The sequence below is a fragment of the Hordeum vulgare genome, chromosome 5H, assembly GCF_904849725.1.
Source record: "Hordeum vulgare subsp. vulgare chromosome 5H, MorexV3_pseudomolecules_assembly, whole genome shotgun sequence".
NCBI lineage: Eukaryota > Viridiplantae > Streptophyta > Magnoliopsida > Poales > Poaceae > Hordeum > Hordeum vulgare.
The window spans coordinates 18,976,292-18,992,129 of NC_058522.1; the positions used below are offsets into that span (position 1 = coordinate 18,976,292).

The following is a 15,838-nucleotide window of genomic DNA, read 5'->3' on the forward strand; positions in this document are numbered from 1 at the left end:
TTTGCGAAAACTTTCTCTAGCGGTAGTACCGCCAGGGGCTAGCGGTAGTACCACCAGGGGCTAGAGGTAGTACCACCAGGGGCTAGCGGTAGTACCGTCAGGGGCTAGCGGTAGTACCGCCAGGGCTAGCGGTAGTACCGCTCCTCCCTCAGCGTAGTACCGCTGTACTCGGGCTGTAAGTGGGGGTAACGGTCTGATTCTTTCCCCCACTATATAAAGGGGTCCTTCTTCCCCCTTGGGGTTTACTTATCTGTTGAGCTCGTGTTCTTCCCCCATTGTTGACCTTCTTAGAGCTTGCTAACACTCAATCCTTCCAATGATTCTTGCTAGTTCTTGAGGGAAAAGAGAGAGGAGATCTAGATCCACATCTACATCAATCACTTTCTCCTCTACGGGAGGGGAACCCCTTGGATCTAGATCTTGGAGTTCATTGTGAGCTCCTTGTTCTTCCTCTCATATTTCTCCATAGCTTTTGTTGTTGTTGAGGGATTTGAGTGTGAGGAACTTGACCACTTCGTGTGCTTTTGACATTTCATTAGTTCCACCGGTTTGAGTTCTCCACGGTGATACGTGGAAGTGAGAAGTTGAGAAGTTTATTACCCTTTTGTACTTAGTACCCTAGAGATTGTTCTTCGTGGATGCGTTGGCGTCCTAGAAGCTTGGTGGTGTCCCGGAGCTCAATCATTGTGGTGTAAATCTCCGGGCAAGCGTCGGGGTCTCCAATTAGGTTGTGGAGATTACTCCGAGCAATTTGTACGGGTACCGGTGACCGCCCCCAAGGTTTGCCATTTGTACGGGTTCGGTGACCGCCCTCAAGGGTCCCTTAGTGGAATCACGGCATCTTGCATTGTGCGAGGGCGTGAGGAGATTAGGGTGGCCTTAGTGGCATCTTGGGGATCATTGTGCCTCCACACCGCTCCAACGTAGATTAGCATCCGCAAGGGTCTGAACTTCGGGATACATCATCATCTCTGCGTGCCTCGGTTATCTCTTACCCGAACCCTTTACTTATGCACTTTAGTTTGTGATAGCCATATTGTTTCTTGTCATATATCTTGCTATCACTTAGTTGTTTATCTTGCTTAGCATAAGTTGTTGGTGCACATAGGTGAGACTAGTTGTTTTAGGTTTTGTGCTCGACATATTAAGCGTTAGTTTTATTCCGCATTTGTTCAAGCCTAAACCGTAATTATTTTAAAGCGCCTATCCACCCCCCCCTCTAGGCGACATCCACGTCCTTTCAAGTAGCTCATCGGATGGCCAAGTCGCCCAAGTTCGGCCGCAACACACTATCCTCCATTGTTCATGACACGCATCGCTCGCATTCCAATCACACACACAATCCTGCCATAGTTTGGCCAAAAATCATTGCCTCATTTGTTAGGAGGGGAAGGACGAGGTAGGGGACGAGTGCTACTTCTCAAACAACAGTGCCAGAAATTGACACGTTGACGGAGACTTGCTTGCGTTGGTTTTTCCCTTGAAGAGGAAAGGGTGATGCAGCACAGGATCAGTAAGTATTTCCCTCTGTTTGAGAACCAAGGTATCAATCCAGTAGAAGAATCTCGTCAAGTCCAGAGTACCTGCGCAAACACAAACGAGCTTGCACCCAAGATTGTCAATCCCTTCAAGATTGATTGCAAAGTGAGATCTGAAGGCGTAAAGTGCAACAAAGTAAAAGTGTAAGGCTGAAAATATAGTGTGGAGTAGACCCGGGGGCCGAAGTAAAAGTGAGATCTCAAACCAATGATGAAAACCCCATCTTTTTACCCTTGATGGCAACAACATGATGCGTGCCTCGCTACCCCTTCTGTCACTGGGTGACGTCACCGCACGGTATGAACCCAAATCAAGCACTTATCCCATTGCAAGAATCGTAGATCAAGCTGTCCAAACAAAACCCACAACTCGAAGAGAATTACAAGGATATGAAATCATGCATATAAGAGATCAAAAGAAACTCAAATAAGATTCATAGATAATCTGATCATAAATCCACAATTCATCGGATCTCGACAAACACACCGCAAAAGAAGATTACATCGGATAGATCTCCATGAAGATCATGGAGAACTTTGTACTGAATATCCAAGAGAGAGAAGAAGCCATCTAGCTACTAGCTATGGACCCGTAGGTCTATGGTGAACTACTCACGCATCATCGGAGAGGTCATAGTGTTGATGAAGAACCCTCTGTATCCGAATCCCCCCTCCGGCAGGGCACCAAAATGTGCCCCAGATGGGATCTTGCGGAGACAGAACCTTGCAGCGGCGGAAAATTATTTTCGATGATCTCCTGATTTTTTCTGGGATTTTAGGGAATATATAGGCGAAAGACCTAGGCAGGGGAGCCACGGGGAGCTCACAAGCCTGCTAGGCCCGCCCCCCCCCCCTAGGCCGGGCCTGGTGGGCTTGTGACCTCCTCCGAGGTCCCCTGCCTTGGTTCTCAAGTCTCCCGTGTGTCTTCTGTTATTGGAAAAATCATTCCGCAGATTTTATTCCGTTTGGACTCCGTTCAAAATCCTCCTCTGAAAAGGGTCAAAAACACGGAAAAAACAGGAACTGGCACTTGACACTGAGTTAATAAGTTAGTCCCAAAAAAGATATAAAAGGCATACAAAACGTCCAAAGTTTGACAAGATAATAGCATAAAATCATCAAAAAATTATAGATACGTTGAAGACGTATCAACGAGCAGGAGGCAGAACTTGAAGGCATGGCTACTGGCAATCGTTGGAGCCAGTATGACAATCTTCTCCCCTCCTATGCATGACTCCATCCTCTGCTGCTCAACCCAGGTGGTTAAGTTTTTATGGCTAGATTTTCTCTCAGTCCGAGATGCATATTTGATAGGTTTAGGCTCCTTGTTTCCAGTTCGAAGAAGTATGGTGATGAGATGAATGTACTTCATAAGCATGGCATGATCCCATTGAATAAATTATAGGAGAAATTGTTATTGATATAATCATGTATGTTTTTCTGCAACATTGTCATGTACGACCCTCAGTATGCATGATTATGTCGATCAGATTAAAACTGTTATGTAAATATACTACTTCACTAACTTTGATGCATGTACATATCTAAATACTTAGCCAAGTGGTGAATATGTTGACCGGTAGAGAGACAGTATATATTTCCCAAGCTGCTCTCGTGCGATCATATCGAGCCTCAACGGTCACGAGAATTTAGGGCTATGCGTTTCGACATGTAGAAAAAACATCAGAAAAAACCCGCCGATGTAGCATATGCCAGTTGGACCGTATAATTGGGACCTATCGGTTAGAACACTTATAAAATTTTAAACGGGGTAAATTGTGATAACACATTTGTTAAATGGAGTAAAACTGATAAAAACGTAAATGGGGTAATTAGTGTCAAAAATGTCAAAATAGGATGTAAAAACCAGAATTCACTCATCATATTCGGGTTCCTTCTTATAAAACCCATATTTTTAGGTTTGGTTTTCAATTCTTTAGTAATCCAATTCCGATTAGAGTCTTAGAAAACCGATGTTTATAGGTTCGGTTTTAAAATCTTTAGTGATCAAATTTGGGTTTCGGTCGTAGAAAATCGATGTTTTTAGGTTTAGTGATCAAATTTTGTCAAATTCATGAAATTGTCTTACATCCGTGAACTTTGTTCAAATACGCAAACATTTTTCAAATATGCAAATCCTGCTATTTTTTCAAGATCATACACTTTCAAGAAGCGAGTTGGAATTCATGAACTTCTTTCTAAATTCGCCATAAAAAATCGATATTGCATGGGTTTTCTGAATTCTTTTTTTAGTGCGCAAATTTTTATAAACTCTCTAAAACCCGAGGCTATGTTAGTGTAAATAAAGAACCTAAAAGAAAACAAGTGAGTCTTCCTTATCATTTCGAGCGGTCCCAGCGATTCTCCCTTTCCTTCGGCACATCGATCCTCTCGGAGAGTGCCTATTCACCGACCAATGCGGGGGGCAACTAGCAAGCTTGTACCATATTCACACAACCCCTGTATTTTTAATTGCGTTTTTTCTTGCATTTTCAAAAAACATTGGTACTTTCAGAAAAGTTCTGATTTTTCTAATATGTCCACGAATTTGAATATTCGTAAATTCGCTCTTTTAAAAAATTTAAAACAAAATATTTTAAAATAAAATTTGCTCACAAAAATGTCCATGAATTTGGATATTCGTAAAACGTTCACTAAAAATGTTCTCGGTTATTAAAAAATGTCCGTGAAGTCAACGAAATGCTTACTAATTCCGGAAGAAGTTCGTAAGTTCATAAAATATTCATAACTTCACGACAAATTTTGGAATTCAAAGCAAATTTACGAATTTAAAATTGTTCATGAGTTTAATTAATTAGTTTTTCGGGAGTAAAAAAATGTTAATTAATTAAATAAATGTTTTTGGGTTTGAAAAATGTATACGAATTTTAGAAAACGTTCACGAAGTCAAAACTACTAGGCACGAGGAGGAGGGGGGTATTAGCCTTGATGGGCATGTGGTGCCTCAGAAGGACACCTTTTGATATTTATGGTCAATGTTGCATAAAGATGGCAATATCGACGAAGATGTAAACCATCCAATTAAAGCCGGATGGATGAAGTGGCGTCAAGTTTCTGACATTCTTTGTGACAAGAGGGTGCCACAAAAGCTAAAAGGCAAGTTCTATAGGATGACGGTTTGACCCGCAATGTTGTATGACGTTGAGTGTTGGTCGATTAAAAGACGAAATGTGCAACAGCTAGGTGTGGCAAATATGCGCACGTTGAGATGGATGTGTGGCCACACAAGGAAGGGCAGAATCCAAAATGATGATATACAAGATAGAGTTGGGGTAGCACCAATTGAAGAGAAACTTGTCCAACATCGTCTAAGATGGTAGGGAATATTCAGCGCAGGCCTCCAGAAGCTCCAATGCATAGCGGGCGGCTATAGCATTCTGATAATGTCAAAAGAGGCCAGGGTAGACCGATCTTTTAACATGAGAAGAGTGTGTAAAGAGAGATCTAAAAGATTGGAGCATCACCAAAGGACTAGCAATGGACAAGGGGGCGTGGAAGCTTGATATCCATGTGCCAGAACCATGAGTTGATCGCGAAATCTTATGGGTTTTACCTCTAGCCTATCCCAACTTATTTGAGACTAAAGGCTTTGTTGGTGTTCACGAATTCAAAAATTATTCATGAATTCAAATAAAATTTCTGAGTTCAAAAAATTTCATTAATTAAAATATTTTTTGTTTTTTAAAATATTCATGAAATACAAAAAACGTTCGCAAATCCAAAAAGGAAAATGATTCTTCTCAACCGACTGATTTCTTGGATTCCATCCATCGCCTTGCTCGCGCGACACGTATTCCACGTGACATGCCGCTTTGCTCTTGATAGTTTTTTCAACTTCTGCAACACCATCAATGATGCTAGTTTCTTCTGTAACATTAGCTATGTTGCATAAACAAGAGATGGAAAAATAATTCTGCAACAAAAGCTTTGTTGCAAACATTAAACTGCAACAGAACCTTCGTTGCAAAAAAACATAAAGATGAATACAAAAAAATCTATAACAAAATCTTTGTTGCAAAAACTAATCTCGAATAAAACTCTAGTTGCAAAAGAAAGTGCAACTAAGCCTCTGTTGCAGAAATTTTCTGCAACAACATATATATTGCAAAGATGGAGAGCGACAATGCACAAAATCCAACACTCGGCGAACCAGGTGATCTTTTAAATGGATCAGCCGGCTAACGCGTAGCAGTACCCATTCAAAAGACGTGTTGCCAACTTGAAAGAAATGTTCACAAATTTAAAAACATTACGGAATTTTCAAAAATGTTCATGATTTTTAATGAAATTTCGTTGCCAGGTTGCAAAAAGAAAAGGCGTAATAGTAAAATGAAAGAAGACCAACAAAAAGAGCCCCCCGTTTCCGCAGGCGTGGGTGCGCGTTTGGTCGCTATTTCCCAACGGGCGCCAAAAAATAGCATATGACGTCCTCTCCTGAGGGAGCGGGCAGCCGCAGGTGTGGGACAATCCCACGAACGAAAACAACTAGCACCAGGCGTGAAGCGCCAAATAGGAGCAATGAGAAAGCAAAATGTGAGCGTATGGGAATCAGGTCAGAGCAACCGAGCACCAACCCGGAAAATAACCGTCAAAATGCGGGTCGGGACAAAAAAAAACTGTCCGATCAGACCCGCATCCCGTCCCGGTCAAAAAAAAAATTGGGGGGCGCGGCAAAATCTCGGTCCCAACCCGCGTATTCGCAGGTTTCCCTCTCACCACTGTGGTGCCCTGCATATAAGCGGAAGCGGTTGGTGAAGGGACATTTCAGCCCGCGCTTTCCCCCACCAACCACCTTCCGTCTCCTCCCTCACGCCGCCGCCACCCCACCGCCCATGATTCCGGCGAAAGCAGCCGGCAGGAGCTCGCCGAAAGGCCGCCACACACACGAGGCCTCCCCCCCCCCCTGCGCGGGCGGGTCGCCGGATTTGCGGATCTGCGGACCTTCATCGCGGGGCCGTCGGATTTGGCTTTTGCCGGCCGCCGATGGCTCCGCCAAGCGATGGAGTGGTCGGGGAGCATCTCCCGCAGCCCCGGTAAGGGCGCATTACCGCATGTCGGGACGGGTTCGTCCTTCCGGCGCCGCCGACGATTTGAGGGCATGGATTCGTCCGGATGTCCACAGGGCTCGGCGCTCGCGCATACACTTTTTTACGGGTCCGTTATGCGGGATCTGCATCCGCGGCCGTGCGTGCCGGACTGCAAAGGTGTTTTTTTCGCAAACTGCAAACACGTTTTACGAGTTGGACGGATGCGGGGTGTGCTAGAGTTGCTCTGAGAGCATCTTCAGCGCAACCTTTAAAATCGCAAAACTGTAAAATTGATATACAGATCCGAAAAATGTATTTTAAGGATTCATTTTAGTTACGGCTGAACCGATACTATAAAACAAACTGTAAAACCGGGATAAAGAACTCCTTTCTTCAACTCGGTCGCCGGCGCCTCTTCCCCCAGCCGGCCGCGTCCAACCCCGTCGACCGCACTCCGTCCTTGCTGGTCGCACCCATCACCACGTCGGTCGTGCCCGTCGCCTGCCGACCGCTCCTGGTTGCCCGCCGGCCACACCCCTTCGCATCCGTCGTCTGCGTCTTGCTTCGTTGCCATCTGAGCTGTGCCCTTTAGCCTGTCGTGTCGGGAGGATTCTGGCGGCCAGGCTGAGGCCATGAGAGGCCACGGTGAGGTCTAACTCGTCCAATTCGAACCAGCGGCGATCGATTGCGGCATCTAGCTGCCTTTTCCGGTGTGCAATGATGAATTCCAACGAGTTTAGGACGGATTTCGACAAACTCCGCGGCGGCGTGTTTGCTCTGACAAACCGGTATAGGGAGCCCCCTGGCCTTCCAACCTTCAAATATAAAGGTTTCACGTGTGCATTTTTTATGGTCCTTCAATTTTTTATGGGTTGGATCACTTTTACGGTTTGTTGTGGACACTTTTTCAATCAAAACTGTAAAACGCAAAAATTAAGAGTTTAACCATTTATAGAAGGTTTGCTAGAGATGCTCTTAAACGGAATGTTTCTATCCATTAGATTTGATTTTCAAAATCTTGAGTGGTCAAATTCAGTTCCGATCTTAGAAAACCGATATATTATTACAAAAAAACAGGTATAAACTGAACCGAAGTAAAGCAAATGACACGAGGAGAGAATTAGGTTTGGTCAGCAGTACATTTCATCGGATGAGTGAACCTCAACCTACATCCCAAAACTGAGATCGTCTTCCCTGTGCTACATATGCACGCCGCACACGCTGTTGCCACACGCTTTGCACTGCCATGAGCCATGAGCCATGTGCCCGTCCATGCACGCCTCAGACGCTCACGAGCTTCTTGCCGAGGATCATGTCGTCCGTGGTGAAGTCAGCCTCCTTCCTGAAGGTCCCGCGGCCGAAGTCGAGGTTGTACGAGTCCGTCAAGCCGTCGAGGAGGTCGTACTCCGGCGTAACCCCGAGGTCCTTGCTGGCCTTCTCCACAGACGCAAAGAAATGCTGCCATCGTTTGCATCGTGCAGTGTCAGTCAGCAACACTGTAATAGTTGGGAGTACTTTTTCCGGAGCATGATGTAGAAGAAATACCTGGTCTCTGAAGGGGAAGGCCTTCTTCTTGCCGAAATCGAAGTCCTTGGGGTTGTAGTGGATGATCTCCGGCTCAGGGAACCCTCCAGCCTGCATTGCATGTCAAACACCAAGCGAAAAATGATGTATAGTTAGAATCTAAGTGAATTACCCACGGACATGGAGTGGTTTGCACACGAGGAAGAGCTTGTTCATATATATGACCTTTGCGCATGCCCGTGCTAGCCCATCGAAGGTGACATACTTGCTGCCGGAGATGTTGTACACCTGCTTGCTCGCCTTGGGGTTGCCGAGGACCTTGATGAAGGCCGTCGCCAAATCCTGTTGCAAAACCAAGCACAAGATAGTACAGAAGATGGCTTCTACGACATCAAACCCAATAGCAGCAATTCACCGCATGTCAATGCACAGACCTTGACATGGCCGAGCTGGGTGATCTGGTTCCCAGCGTTAGGGATGGGGATCGGGCGACCAGCCTTGAGCCGGTGGAAGAACCACTCCTCCACAGGGTTGTAGTTGAGAGGGCCGTAGATGTAGACCGGTCTGATGGACGTCCAGTTCACGCCGCTCGTCTCCAGCAGGCTCTCTGTCTCCAGCTTTCCCTTATGCCGGCTTTTCGGGTCCACAGCGTCGGTCTACCGGTTGGATGGGCATACGCTTGCCACGAGTCAGTAATGGTGACGACTTCATGTTGACATCCATGTGAGTGGTATGGAAATATACCTCAAAGTGTGGGAGCAGGTCTGACTTAAGGTAGACTCCTGCCGATGAGCAATAGATAAACCTGAAAATAGTGCCAGAATGCTAGATAGTTCAGGGCACTGAATTTGCAAATATCTTGTTTTGCATCCGACAAAGTAACCAGCTTACTGTTCCAGGTTTGGCAACGCTTCTAGTATGGGGGATACTTCAGTGGCCTCGCGTCCTGAAACACCATGACACAAAAGAGTTACAACATTTGGGAGATATCAGAGATGATAGTTTCAGTTGGGGAAGTGCCATTTTGCATTTCAGAAGCAATCTTCAGGTGTTGTGATACTAATTGACAGGCTTATTTACACCTGGTTAGTAGTTATGAACAAACATTTGTGTGGTGTACCAGAAATATCTATTTAGTATATTGCAGCCTGATAGCATTCAGGTCAATGTGGTCGCATCTAATAAGCAAAATACTGCTCTTCCCGATGATGGTTGAAGGACCAGTTGCCCGGCCAAAGGGATCTAGGAGACTGTTGACCACACTGACATCTTCAATATCAGGGTGGATAAAAATCACGGCATCATCGGCATAGACCAAAGTTCTATGCTTAACCATCCACGAACCAAAGGGAACAAGGATGCCTTCAGACCGAGCAAGATTGAACCGGCGAGCAAAGAAAATCCATGATGAGCATGAAAAGGATAGGCCGGAGGGGATACCCCGGGAAGGAACCGTTAACCAAGTTTTCAGTGCTCGCCGAGGATAACAGATTGTCGATCCAATTACACCATCGCAGACCCCTACGTTGCAAAGCTCCGAGTTCCGAAAGATCACCCTTGAATCTCCTTAGTTTTCTTCTAGACTGCTGATCCTTACATGCTTTTAACTACTCCATGTAATTTAACTTCCTTGCTTAATCAATAAAATACGGCGCTGCTGCATTTGTAAAGAAAGAGAGTATATTGTAGCTGTCTGGCTTACCATTAATATCATAGACGACATTAAAGCCCTTAGCAGAAAGGCTGGTCTTGACGAAATCAAAGTCTTTCCTATCACCTTTCAAATGCAGCACCTATACGCAAAAACCAACCTAAATATCATGAGTGATATGTGAATAAGGCTGAACAAGTGAAACAAGGACAGGATGGTAGGAAACGGCATGCCTTGGAAGAGAACTCTGCATACTCTGCATCTGATTCACCTGGCAACTGCTGGGTTATGGGTGCCTTTCCTCTGGTGAACAATGTGACCTGACAAAATCCATATTTTTAGTAGACTCGTAAAACCGATGTGCCGGTACTATCAAAACATTGCAGGTCATATTTAGCCTAAGGAGCCATTCTTTGTATCAGAAATGTATGCACATACTGACCTGGTGTCCCTCCTGGACAAGTTTTCTGGACAGGAAGAGACCAATGAACCTGGTGCCCCCCATGATCAGAATGTTCTTGGAGTCTGCAGCTGCTGCCACCTGCATTCTGGCCCCCCTCGGCTGCCATGACCGTCTCCTATTCTGCCAAAGAGAAAGCTCACAACCATTTTCAGTTTTGATCGTCTCATCCTCGAACCAAAGAAAGCTCGCGTGTTCTCTTGATCACCTGGGCTGAGATGGAGATGGCCGCGCCGCCGAAGTCGGAAAGGGGGGAAGACAGGAAGAGGCTGCTCTTCAGGGAGACGCTTGCCGCCGCCATCTCTCTTCCCTTCTCTGTCCCCTCCCTGCGATTGTGCTACTAAAAAGATGAAGTGTAAACAAGAGGAGAGGGCTTTGTTTGCCTGTCCAGGATGGCAGTATATCTCTTGCCTGAAACTTGTGGTTCGGTGCGTGCTAATGGGAATGAAAAATGAGTGCTAGAGATTGTCTCGGCTTGTGTGGAGGGGGGAGCCACCCCTATCTATCTTCTGTTGGGTCCTCTCCTCCCATCCTTTCTCGTGTCCACTTAATCGGCAGCAGCATTCTCATCAACTGATGGCGACATTTGTTTTTTCTCCTCTTATCTTCTTCAGATGTCAGTCAAACATTGGAGCCATGGCGTGTGACGGCCTGCCGTTTCCGGCTAGATCCGCCATTTTCGCCGTCGCCGGCGACAACCTGCGTACACTGTTCGCGTTTGAGCTCGACTGGTCAAAAACAAAAATGGGCCCAACAGTTACGAAATGATTACTTGCCTGCGCCTCCTCGGTCTTCCGCTCTCTCCGGATGGCGCGGCGGTGCAGCTGGCCGGCGGCCTGGACTGCCTCGGCGGAGAGGCCGCCGAGTTCGCCGGCCCAGGGTCACCCCTCCTGGAGGAAGCTCTCGCGCATCCACCGGCCCAGCATCGCCCCCGTGTCGCCGGTCTCCTCCAGGGCCTCGCGCAGATCTCGCCACCACCACCGCCGCTCGGCGTACACCTTGGGGGCGCCAGCAGCCGAAGACTGCGGCAGCGTCTCGCGGCCGCCGGAACTGTGGGAGAACTTGCGGTGCGAGGATCGCGTGGACTGATGAAGGAAGCCGGGAAGAGCTGACCGGTGGGTCCCACACTCGGTGCTAATCGGTTGATTAGAGCATCTCCAACAGCTGAAAAAAAACGCGGCCGAACTTCTGGCTACCACGGCTTCCGCGTGCACTACTCCGGCACGTTCTACGTCGAGATCCGATCCGGCGAGATGCGCCTCGGCCTCAGCACGTTTGACACCGCTAAGGATGCCGCCCGCGCGTACAACGCGGCGGCGTGGCGCCTGAACAGGCATCGAAAGGAGATGAACTTCCCCGAGGTGATGACGATGGGGTGGGCGCACAATGTCGCGCTTCGTCCACGGGTAGTCATCGACGAGGACCGTCGCCAGAATCGGAGGCAGCAACGCCGCCTCAGCATTGCTGAGATGGACGAGCATGCCATGGCGGAGTGGCGCCGACAGTTTCCGCAGGACGTCCTAGACGAGCGTCAATTCTTTGCGCAGAGGAGGGCGGAGCAAGCCGCACTCTTCCAGATGGGTCTGAAGGCGGCGTCGACTTGGTCCTCCGACGATGGATGCTGGGTTGACACCTTCATCACGACGGAGGAATCGATCACCGGCGCGTCGGAGTCCGACCACGACGACGAGGAGTCATTTTTTATCGGTTTTTTATCTATGCTATGCTATGTAGTTTTTTTTAGCTATCTAGGCTATATATGCAACTATGCTATGTATCGTTTTTATTATAAATGTGATCAAAAATGCATGTTGCATGCGCTGAATTTTGCGCGTCTACTGGAGTTTCGCGCGCGCCTAATTTTTGAGCTTTCACTGAAGCCAGCGCTCGACGACGCGCTAAATTTTATGTTGTGCGTGTTGTAAATAGAAATTTTATGCGTTGCGTGTTGGGCGTCTGTTGAAGATGCTTTTAGGACCAGTTCTTTTGAGCTAATCAGGTAAGCTAGTATGAAAGGGCCATTGACCGACGAATCATTTTAAAAGATCTGCCGTCTCGTGAGCATGAAAGGGCCATTGATCGTCGTCTCGTCAGCCCATTACATGAGGCGAGCCGTTCATTCTCTTCTTCGTCTTTTTTTAATTTTTTGTAACAATGTCTTTGTTACGGAACCTTTTCTTATGTAATTTTTGGTATCAAGGTCCATGTTATAAAATATTTGTTCTTTAATTTTTTGCAATAAGACCTCTGTTACAAACTCTTCTCTTCTCTAATTTTCTGCAACAAGAATCATGTTGCAAAAAAAACTTATCTATTTTCTGCAGCAATACCCTTCTTACAATACTTCTTCTTCCTTATTTTTCCTGTAACAAGACCCTTGTTGCAAATCCTCCGTTGCAGCATGACCCAAAATCTCCAGTCTCTTCTATATATTCCTGCAACAAGACTGTTGTTGTGACAATTTGCAATAACACAGACGTCTGCAACAGTGAGAGCACCTCGTGCTCTCTACATCCTCCGCGTTTTTGCAGCAGAGGAAGGATGCTAGTGGCTATTGTCGATGTGATGAGGTTGCAATAACGTGTTTGTTTGAGAAGATCTGGGGATGAGATCCATGCAAGGAGGTAGGTGATGGAGAGACAGAGGTAGGGGATGAAAGGGTCAACGGAAGATATGCTCGCCAATTTATCTAGACGTACAAATACAAAAATGCTAGACTTATGTATTTGTTTTATTTATATAAGAGCATCTCCAGACGTTCGGCCCCCAAGGACCTGAAATAGCGTCATTTGGGGGCAAACCAGCGCTAAATTCGGTGCGGCGGGGGGGGGGGGGGGGGTGTTCCAGCCGACCCCCCAAGCCCGCCCCCAGCCGACGCTTTCGATTCAATTTCGGCGCAAATTTGGCTCACTTTCGGGACAAAGTCAACAAAATCTATTTTTTTATGACAAATTTGTTAGAGCATATTTCTCCATATGTGGTTTTTGTAATTGATGACAATCACTATGGACTAATGGTTGCCTTAAGTTATATTCGAAGGATTTGTCCATAGGCACTTCTTGAAATCCATATGTTGGTGTCAAGGAGTTTATATGATGACCAAGGTGGTATTCAAGGTATTATCCAAAGATTGGTCATATAGACACAAGGTTGATCAAGACTAAGCAAAGAGTAAATCAAGATGATCAACACACAAAGTGTACAAGATGTACGGAGAGGGATCAAGTGATCCATGGTATGGTAAGCATTGTCCATAACATTTTTGTGTACTAACCCATGGTCATTGTGAGAGTTCTGTGTGGGGTTAGGTGTGTCTCCATGGGTTCACATCAAGAGGAAGATCTCATTCAACCTATGAAGGATGACATCAAGTGGTGATCGTCATCAAGATTGTGGTGTGCAAGTTCAAGTGGAGCATCACGAAGATATCATGCTTGAAGCTTGCCGTCCATTGTGCTGGCAATGGACTTGTGAAGATGTGCTGAAGAGTGGCTCGCCCATAGTAAGTATGGGGGAGCAATCAACTAGTCTTCGTCAAACCAAGGCAATCAAGAAAGGTGGTCCATCTTGAGGCAGCCAAGATCATCATCATCATCTAGCTCAAGAGGACTAGGTGCAAGGTATAGGTTTGCCCTTGATAGGTTTTCTATTTTAGGATAGATTGTCGTACTGTCAAGGGGGGCTCTCAAGTGAGTAGCTTGATCGTATCATTCGTTGAGAGCTCAAACCATTTGCATCCTTGCATCATATTTCTTGGTTCTTATTTGGTGTTTATCTTTATGAGTTTTAGATATTATGGTCATCTTCATGACAAGCTCGAGTTCATAAAAAACGGAGTCCATATGCATCTTCTATGATGTGTTCGATGTTGGAAGTTTTTGCCGGTTCTTCATTCATAGAGGTCTCACTTCTCTATATCATTGGCATTTTCTAATTGCATGTTTTTAAGATTTTATGTCTTTGTTGGATATCTCTTGTCGTCGTGAATTCAACAATCTTGAGTTTGCTCGATTCGGAGTTCGGATGCGAAAGTTAGAGCAGTTTCAGTATCCAGCGGTAGTACTGCTCCTGGTGCCGGCGGTAGTACCGCTCGTGGAGTGGTAGTACTGCCCCCGGAGCGGTAGTAATTTTTTACTACCGCTCCCGAGCGGTAGTAATTTTTTACTACCGCTCCCGAGCGTTAGTATCGCTTCCGGAGCAGTAGTACCGCTCTTGGAGCGATAGTAATTTTTTAATACCGCTCCCTAGCGGTAGTACCGCTCCGTCGGGCCTTATTTGCGCATCCTTTTTGGCCTCAGCATGGTTGGTGAACCTACCGACCGGTAGTACCGCTCCCATGAGCGGTAGTACCACTCTGTGCGGGCTGTGAAGCATAACGGTTGGATTTTTTTCCCACCTATAAAAGGGGGTCTTCTTCCCCATTGAAATTTATCTCTTTAGCTCGTGTTCTTCCCCCATTGTTGACCTTCTTCGAGCTTTCTAACTCTCAATCCCTCCGATGATTCTTGCTAGTTCTCGAGGGAAAAGAGAGAGGAGATATAGATCCACATTTCCACCAATCACTTCCTCCTTTAAGTGAGGGGAACACCTTGGGTCTAGATCTTGGAGTTCTTTGTGTTCTTCTTCGTTCTTCCTCTCATTTTCCTCCCTAGAATTAGTTGCTTTGATGGGATTTGGGAAAGAAGGACTTGGGCACTCCGTGTGCCCTTGCCATTGCATTTGATGCATCGGTTTGAGTTCTCCACGGTGATACGTGGAAGTGAGAAGTTGAGAAGCTTATTACCTTTGGGTACCTGGTACCCCTACACTAGTAGAAAAAGGACCTATTGTCCCGGTTCGTGAGGGCCATTTGTCCCGGTTTTTGAACCGGGACTAAAGTGTCGGTACTAATGCCCTAAACCTTTAGTCCCAGTTCTTGCATAAACCGGGACAGATGGGCCTCCACGTGGCCGGTGCGACGAGCCCAAGCAGGAGGCCCTTTGGTCCCGGTTGGTGGCACCAACCGGGACCAATAGGCATCCACGCGTCAGCATCTCACGTGCTGGGGTTTTGTTTTTTTTAAAGGGGGGGAGGGTTTGGGGGTTTTGGGGGGTTAATTTAGGTGTTTCATATATTGTGTTAGCATGCTAATTAATAGAAAGAAGTGTCCTTTCTTATCTCCGCGCTTGGTCGACGCTACGTACTATACGTATAGAGAGGACTAGACACGCTACGTACTATAAGCTCTGCCAGTTTGAACGAAACGAAAGGTTGCCATACTCTTCGCCAAGTTTATACAGTGCTGACCAGCGAGGCATTGGTTAAAAATGTCGATATGTCATATTGACCGACGCGAGATAGCCCACCAACGTATATGCCACTACTCGTACGTACTCAAACTCTCAAAGACGTCAAAAAAAGCGTGTACATACAGGGCCGGGCCAACAAAATTTGAGGCCCTGTGCGAAACTAAAAAATAAGGTATAACACTAAAATGAACTAACGAGAAGTTATAATGTATATATGATATAATGTCTTACATAACACTTTGATATATGAAATATTATACCTATTCAACTCCCGGTTGCCTGATATTTATTTAAACAACATCATCCTTTTATTATTCTTTAAAATAAAA

The 15,838-nt window shown here is 46.2% G+C and overlaps 1 protein-coding gene across 1 annotated transcript; it reads right to left on the minus strand.

Moving 5' to 3' along the window:
- Positions 1-7,630: 7,630 nt before the first annotated feature.
- Positions 7,631-11,268, minus strand: LOC123396043 (chloroplast stem-loop binding protein of 41 kDa b, chloroplastic-like). The gene is made up of 11 exons (XM_045091072.1): positions 10,998-11,268; positions 10,430-10,920; positions 10,204-10,344; positions 9,995-10,081; positions 9,813-9,903; positions 9,002-9,056; positions 8,855-8,915; positions 8,545-8,766; positions 8,336-8,452; positions 8,132-8,221; positions 7,631-8,044 (listed from the first exon to the last, which is right to left on the minus strand). Exons 2-11 carry the CDS (start codon positions 10,520-10,522, stop codon positions 7,868-7,870), a joined length of 1,134 nt encoding a protein of 377 aa, XP_044947007.1. The 5' UTR covers positions 10,523-10,920; positions 10,998-11,268; the 3' UTR covers positions 7,631-7,867.
- Positions 11,269-15,838: the final 4,570 nt, after the last annotated feature.

Bases quoted from the DNA above. Each gene is read 5' to 3' on its own strand.
- LOC123396043 (XM_045091072.1), bottom strand. From the start codon at position 10,522: ATGGCGGCGGCAAGCGTCTCCCTGAAGAGCAGCCTCTTCCTGTCTTCC. The intron at 8,222-8,335 runs GTCATATATATG...CATGCAATGCAG, and splicing joins TAGCACGGGCATGCGCAAAG to GCTGGAGGGTTCCCTGAGCC. The intron at 8,045-8,131 runs GTATTTCTTCTA...AAACGATGGCAG, and splicing joins CCTTCCCCTTCAGAGACCAG to CATTTCTTTGCGTCTGTGGA.